Here is a 7,137-nt window from a genome sequence, read left to right on the forward strand (position 1 = left end):
GGTTAATTGTATAGGATGGGTTACTGTGACGGCATGGAATTCAAAGGTGGAAGGAGTGAAGTTAGGTAGCTTGAAGAGGGAAAAGCTCCAGTTGGGAGAGAGCAGGAGACCAGTGCCCCCTCCTCTGCCAGAGGGTCTGGGTGTATGGGAGAAGGAATATATTGTAGAGAGAGCTGCTGGGGTGGATGTGTTGGATGGAGTAATCCAGGTCTCCGTGAGAGCAAGGAAATCCAGAGACTGCAGGGAAGCGTAGCCAGAGATGAAGTCAGCCTTAGGAACAGCTGACTGGCAGTTCCACAGGCCCCCTGAAACGAGATGTTGGATCTCAGTGGAGCATGTGGGATAGACAAGAGCAGGCCGGTTAAATCGATTAGGAGATACACAGGGCCAGTGATAATTGCGAGAGGACACATGAACAGGAATGGAGAAAATACACATGATTATAGCATGAGGGGCTAGAGAACCAAAGAGCATTGAATAAAACAAAAGAAAACACCAGCGATACTTAGCTCAATCAAAGTAGGATTTGCCTCCTCTTTGCCTCCCTCGTGACTCCCACAGGACTCCAATGTCTTTGTTAGTCTTCGTCTGGCTGAAGCTGACGCTCCAGGAAAGAGCCACCTAAGATGGACACCTGATTGCTGAGTTCTCACAGCTGTGGGGGCACGCCCCCCTAATTAGTTAATTAGAACTAAATACAATAGGCCTGCTATTGGGGAAAAAACTGTTTGGGAAAATACTTTAAATAATTATTTGGACTGGTTAAAAATGAAAAGCCTGCAAATATGATCTGATGTTATGGTTTCTTTTTCCAGCTCCTCCAAAGGTGTACGTGTTTTCAAGGAAGGCCACGTCGGAGAAGAACATCATCCTGTCGTGCATGGCCACCGGTTTCTACCCGAAAGACATCTTGCTGCAGATCAAACGGAACGGCCGTATTCTAACCAAAGAGGACGGAGTGTGTACAACAAACACTCGTCCAAACGGAGACGAGACCTACCAGAGAACAGACGGAGTGGAGATTCTGAGGACTGACCTGTCAACCTACACCTGTGAAGTGAAGCATGTTGCATCAGGAATGCATGTTGAGCAGCAATGGGGTAGGAAACTTTTTCTTGCCTTTTTTTTTTTTTTTTATTAGCATTCCTTGCTGATGTTAATTGCAGAGGGTGGCAATGGACAAATGATTGAAATTAGTGAGGCTATTCTCAACTAAAAATACTAATAATTGTTGACTAATTGATTTGACGGATCTGATTATCTCGAGGAAGATCAAATGCAAAAGCACCAAATCTTGTTTTTAATAGAGATGTGCTAAGAAGTTTTTTAGATTAAAGTCATTCAGCAGGACAAAGCATACAAAAATGATTCATTCTTAATCGACTACGACCGGAATAACCTTTGAGTCCAATGAGTGAGGGAGACCTAGAAACACCTTACAAGCGAATGTTACTAACCACACTCGAATTGCCTAATATCAACAGAAAGCTTATTACATTTTATATAAGGAATAGGAATGATTTTGAAAATGTAAAACTAGTGTATTCTTTTATTTTTTTTAGATCATACACTTCCTAGCGATCCAGGATCCATCATTGTCGTAGTGGTAGTGGTGCTGGGGGTGGTGCTGCTACTGGTCGCGTTGGCGGTGCTCCTGATTCTCTACAAAAAAGGAATGCTCGGTAAGTGCAATATCTAGCAACTGTCTTCCTTCAACAACAAGATACCTTTCGATGGAATATTTATTTTCTGTAGAAGAAAATACAACATGTAATTTGAGTGAGTGTTTATTGAACAAAAACGTAATTCTAATATTTAGGTTTAAACTTTCTAGCATATTACATGTGCTGTTTTGAGGGCATTGCGCGATGAGTGTTCTCATCAGTGTCCAATGCTGGACGATTCTCACTCAACGGTTGCCATCTTAGCTGCATCACGGAAGTTACAACCCAGGATTATGGTTTCTTTAGTAAACAGGGCCTCGTGTTACCGCAAACAATCGTCTGTAGCTATCGTTGCTAGTACGACATGCAGTTTACTAAGGGCAGTATCTAGACTTAGACAAAGCATTGGTTTTACAGTCTTGTCAGCCATGAGCAAGGATGTGTTGTGTGAGATCGTTATAAAGTGCAAAGGTCTGTTATTATTATTATGATGTTCTTCAAAAGGGGATCAGAGGTCACATTGAATAGCAGTCCTGTCAATCATTATCTGGAATAACTGTAAACCTTAATCCACTGCAGTGAGTTGACCCTGCTCACAGCCGCCCAGCTCTCATCAGATCTGAAGTTTCTCCCTCACAGGGAGCTTCTGTAGGGCTCCGTTTAAAATATCCATCGTTCTGCTTCGTATCAATCTTTATTTGCACGATCCTATGATAATGAAACTTAATATTTCATGCAAGAGAAAGAAAGAAAGACATTCTCCGAAAATGCTGCTTTCAGCCTCAAAAATGTACATTTCCTGCTTTTCTTATGCCTTTGAGACACTGAGATGGTCATTTTGTTACTTTTTTCTAACATTTTACTGACCCAACGGTGAACTGAAAAAATTATCAAAAGATTCATTGATTTAAAAAAAAATGTTTTTAGTTGTAGCCTTATTTATATTCGGTCAATCAATTAATAAATAAAGTTTATTTATATAGCCCAGCATCACACATTTGTCTCCGTGATGTTGACTTTATCCATAATCATTACTATGTGTTAACGTTGTCTTTGTTTACAGGAGTGGGCACAAGTGGGAAAAAGAGCAAAGGTAACTCATTCATTTTCTGTTTGAATAAAAACATTCAGGTCGCAGCAGATTTTAAAATGTCTTCTCTTTGCAGGGGGAAGCAGCAACAGTGATAGCTCAGGTCAGTGTCTCTGTCCACTCATTCAAATCTGGTTGTGTGTGTCTTCACGTGTGTGTTTTAACTTTGTCTTTTGTTAACAGACCAGGCACTTCAGGCTGTTACTACCAAAGGTAAGTGCTTATGGATTTTATACGATTGTACTAAAACGTTAAAGATAATTATATAAATGATATTATTGGCTGGATGAGAAGAGAACCCTCTGGTCGCTTTGCAAATACAGTTAAAAGGTTTATTATAGAGTAGTATGGTATTAAAAAGCATAATATGTAGTTAAAAATAATGTTTATGTTTTTGGTGTTGATAGGCCTGAAAACAGTCATACAAATGTAAAAAAAAAAAGACTATGTAAATAATGTGTGTGTGTGTGTGTGTGTAGGCGGCAATGACATTGAGGCATCTGAAACTCTTATGAAGGGTAAGTTTGTTTTCGTTTTTTTAAAAGATGTGAAAAGACGTGGTGTTTGCATTAAACTACATTACATTCAAATATATAGTCATAAGAAGATAATCAAGTGATTATTTTTAACAGGGAAAGGGGGATCCTACACTTACTCACAGCTCCTGATTTGTAAACAAAGGCAGTTACATAGTAAACATTTTCAACCTGGTTTAATATTAAGCTAAATACTGGACCGGTGTATCAAATTTTGAGTTCTCCTTAAACCCCGCCTTCGAGCTCTCGTCTGAGGGAAAATAACAGCTTTTTAGGGAATATAGACCCTAATGATTTAAATAGGCCCAGTGAAAAAGCAGTTATTATTAAGGCAATAAGTTAGACATAGCTCGGTGAGTCATAACCACTGTGACATTGCAATCAGTGTGATGCCATCAACACAGGTTGATGATTTGTAGATTGCCAGAACATGTCATAATGCTAAATGCGGGTTCATTATAAGCTTCCACCCAGGCGAGACAACCGGAACTCGACTGGACTCTTAAGTTTGACCTCACATTCTGTCACATTTTGTTCATTGAATAAATAGATCGCAGTCCAGACAGCACAGTTAGGATATGATGAGTTGGGGGAAAATGTTGCAGTGGTCAAACGGTGGTACTACAATGTTTCTGTGAGTCTGTGATGTCATTTCGGGCAAAGAAAACTTTGTTGTAAATACATTTCCTTGGACAACAATTTTATAGCCGTTAGTTCCTCAATGGATGCAGGAGATCCAGGGAAGACCCTGGTGTATTCTGCTCTCGAGAGTCAGACCCTGCCTCGAACGCTCCACCCATTCTGCATATAAAGATTTTCTTTTCTCCACAGCCTCAGACGACTCTATCGACAGTGCTGGCACTAAGGACTCTGGCGTCCGTAAGTATCTTCATCCAATGATTTAAAGCTGCATTGAGCTTCTATGTTTGTAGTTGCTTTAGTCGTTTTAAATATGACTTCTGTTCATCCCTGCAGCTGGTGGCACCCCCAGCCCCCAATCCAGCCCCGCATCCAGCATACAAGGAGGGAAATAACTCGGATGAAAAATGATCAAATATTGTTGTCCAACTCAATCGACTCTTATTAGCACTCGGAAGAAAACCACTTTGACAACAATTGAATTAAGATGATAAATAACTTAAGGCTGTTATAAATTCTCCAGGACTATAAAGATGATTTTAATTCAGTATATATATATATTGCGTGTACTCAAAAGCGGCAACTGGTAAATACACTGAATTAACTGAGGCAAACCTAAGTTAGCCTCAATGTTTTAGCCTGGATTAAAGAAGTATATAATGCTTTTATCCTGGATAGAAATTAGTACACAATGTTTTTGTTGGTGATTTGCAGGAAATATTTAGAGCCAAAAAAAAAGAGTTCTCATGTACTGCTTTTATGCTTTTAATACTCTGCTGAGCAAAACATATTATGGTTTTATTGAGTGTGCACATTTTAGAAACATGTTAATGAAAGCGTTGAATGTGTAGCTTCTAAAGCGGCAAGATGCTTTTCATTGTACTTTGACACAGATTATTTGGTAATTAACATGTAACCAGTTCATAAAAGATTTGTATTCTTGGTGGGATTTGTACATACAATAATTATTAATGAAGTATAATTAGGCAAATGTTATTTTATCTTTACATTTTAATGTGTTTACTCAAGTGGCGAGCCGTGACTTTTATACCTAGACCCCCCCCTACCTAGACCCCCCCCCTTCCCTCTTAAAAAGAAGAGATATTACGTCACAGCGTATACTTCAGCGGAATATCAAAAAAACGGCCCGGGTTGCAAAACGCATCATTGACAGCGACCCTCTACCACACAAAACAACACCATTTATATAAACACCTATCATGACAGGGCACCCACAGCCAAGTAACAATTACAAATGAATTAAGTCTGCACGGCGGCCCACATTGAAAATGACTTAGGCCTACTTTTGATGATCAAATCACTTAAACACAAAGTCCATCCTCCTGTCCTTTTGGATGAAGCACTTGCGGGTCATTCAGCTGATCCTTTGTCCCTCCAGTTTATCATTGTAACTCAATCTTGAAAATGACTCGGTTAATAATTTCGCAACGATGTCATCACTATCACTGAAGTGAGCCATCATGAACGAACTTATGCCAATCATGCATCTATCGATCATACATCTATCGATCATAAATCTATCGATTAGATTTATGATTCGAAAATAATAAAAGTAGGGTAGACATGTGGATATTATCTGGCTGAACAGAACGTGCATTTATCAAACAGGTTCGTTTTCCACAGACCTTATTTCGAGCTATTTTCCAAAATCCTATGGGAATCCGAGCGCGGCTTACTTCCGGGTTTAAGGACGCGTCACTGCACCACTTGCATAGAGCTCACAGCGGGCGGAACTTGTCATGAAGTCCGCGAAAATTATGCCCGCCCATTTAGAGGGGAGATATGATTGGTCAATCATACTGTCATTTGACATTACTCTCTCATTGAGTTACTATAGCTGGCCCTCTGTGAATGTAGAGAGGGACCAACAAGCCCTCCCGTCTTCACATAACTCGCAGAGGCAGCATTTAACCCTTCACATTCCAACAGAAACTGAACAGGCAGATTCGAAGGATTTATGTCTTTGGAAATGTTATTTAAAATACAATTAAATCAAGTTATTTTTGGTAAAACTAATAAAATGTAATAAAAAAAAAATATTTTAAAATATATTTTTTTTTAAAAATGTTTTTTTTTTTATGTTTTCAAATATTATTTTTTAGAATATTTTAGGCCCTCACAGAGGGCATAGAGGGCCCTGACGGCTCGCCACTGGTTTACTCTTTTGGGTTGTATTCAGGGTTATGATAAACTGTAATACATTTGCATTCACATTTATTGTCTTCAAAAAATCTAACTCCAGACAATTAAATTGTTTAATTTTTTAGGAAATTGAAATATTTGTACTTAATGAATATGACTTTCCATATTGAAATCTCCATTATGCCTTTGTGTATTTAAAAGGTTTGTACCCTTAAAGACTCCATTGATTGTTAAGACATTAGTGACACTTATTAGATATTTGAAGCTTCTGTCTAAAAAGTTAAATTATGTATGAAACGTTCTTTCTGCTATCTCCTGATGCTGAGTGCTTTTAAAAAAATGTTTAAGCTAGAAATACATGTCCTTCGCATTGTGTACAATTTGAAATAAATCCTGTAACCACCTTTGTTGAATTGGAGTGTTTATTTAGCTGTACTACAGTGTGTGTGTGTGTGTGTATATATAACAATTTTCGCGTCGGGCCGAACCACGCCCCTTAGCTGTGATATAATGAGCATATACCACGGCCTGTCGTGAGCTATTGCTTAAATATATCTCATATATCATATATATCAACAAACTGCTGATGTTAGAGCAGCAGACCTTAAAGCAGTGGTTCCCAAAGTGGGGGGTGCAGAGGCATGACAGGGAGACCAGGAGGAAAAATGGTTATTTAAAAAAAAAAAAGATTAAAAAAGAAAGATAATCATAATTTGAAAAATTATTGATTCGAAAATAATGATACAGTACTATTACGTCTGGGCCTCTGTGTTTCATTAAAGCTTGGCTCTGTGTGTGTGTGGAGCGAGTCATTTTGTGTGTGTGCGCGAGAGAGAGAGAGAGCGCACCGGTACCGGAGATCGTAGTTGTTAGCTTCTGGTGCTAGCGACAGTGCTTGAATTGAGGCAGTACCGGCACTTCAGATTTTTACCTATGTGGTACCGGCACTTCTTACTGAGTACCGGCAAGGTACTATCTACATGATGTGGCCTGCCGACATGGCCACTTTCATACAGATCATACTAATGCCCTCGATTGGTCTCTA

General features: G+C 39.1%; 1 protein-coding gene across 1 annotated transcript; it reads left to right on the top strand.

Annotated features, from left to right (window-relative positions):
- The first annotated feature begins 778 nt into the window (after positions 1–778).
- Positions 779–5,169, top strand: LOC104959111 (H-2 class I histocompatibility antigen, D-P alpha chain-like). Its single transcript, XM_010786962.1, has 8 exons — positions 779–1,100; positions 1,563–1,682; positions 2,728–2,757; positions 2,831–2,857; positions 2,938–2,967; positions 3,234–3,272; positions 4,122–4,169; positions 4,266–5,169. The coding sequence occupies exons 1-8, from the start codon at positions 794–796 to the stop codon at positions 4,322–4,324; spliced, it is 660 nt and encodes a 219-aa protein (XP_010785264.1). The 5' UTR covers positions 779–793; the 3' UTR covers positions 4,325–5,169.
- The last annotated feature ends 1,968 nt before the right edge of the window (positions 5,170–7,137 follow it).

This window comes from Notothenia coriiceps, unplaced genomic scaffold, assembly GCF_000735185.1.
Source record: "Notothenia coriiceps isolate Sejong01 unplaced genomic scaffold, NC01 NC01_scaffold00029930, whole genome shotgun sequence".
Taxonomy (NCBI): Eukaryota; Metazoa; Chordata; class Actinopteri; order Perciformes; family Nototheniidae; genus Notothenia; species Notothenia coriiceps.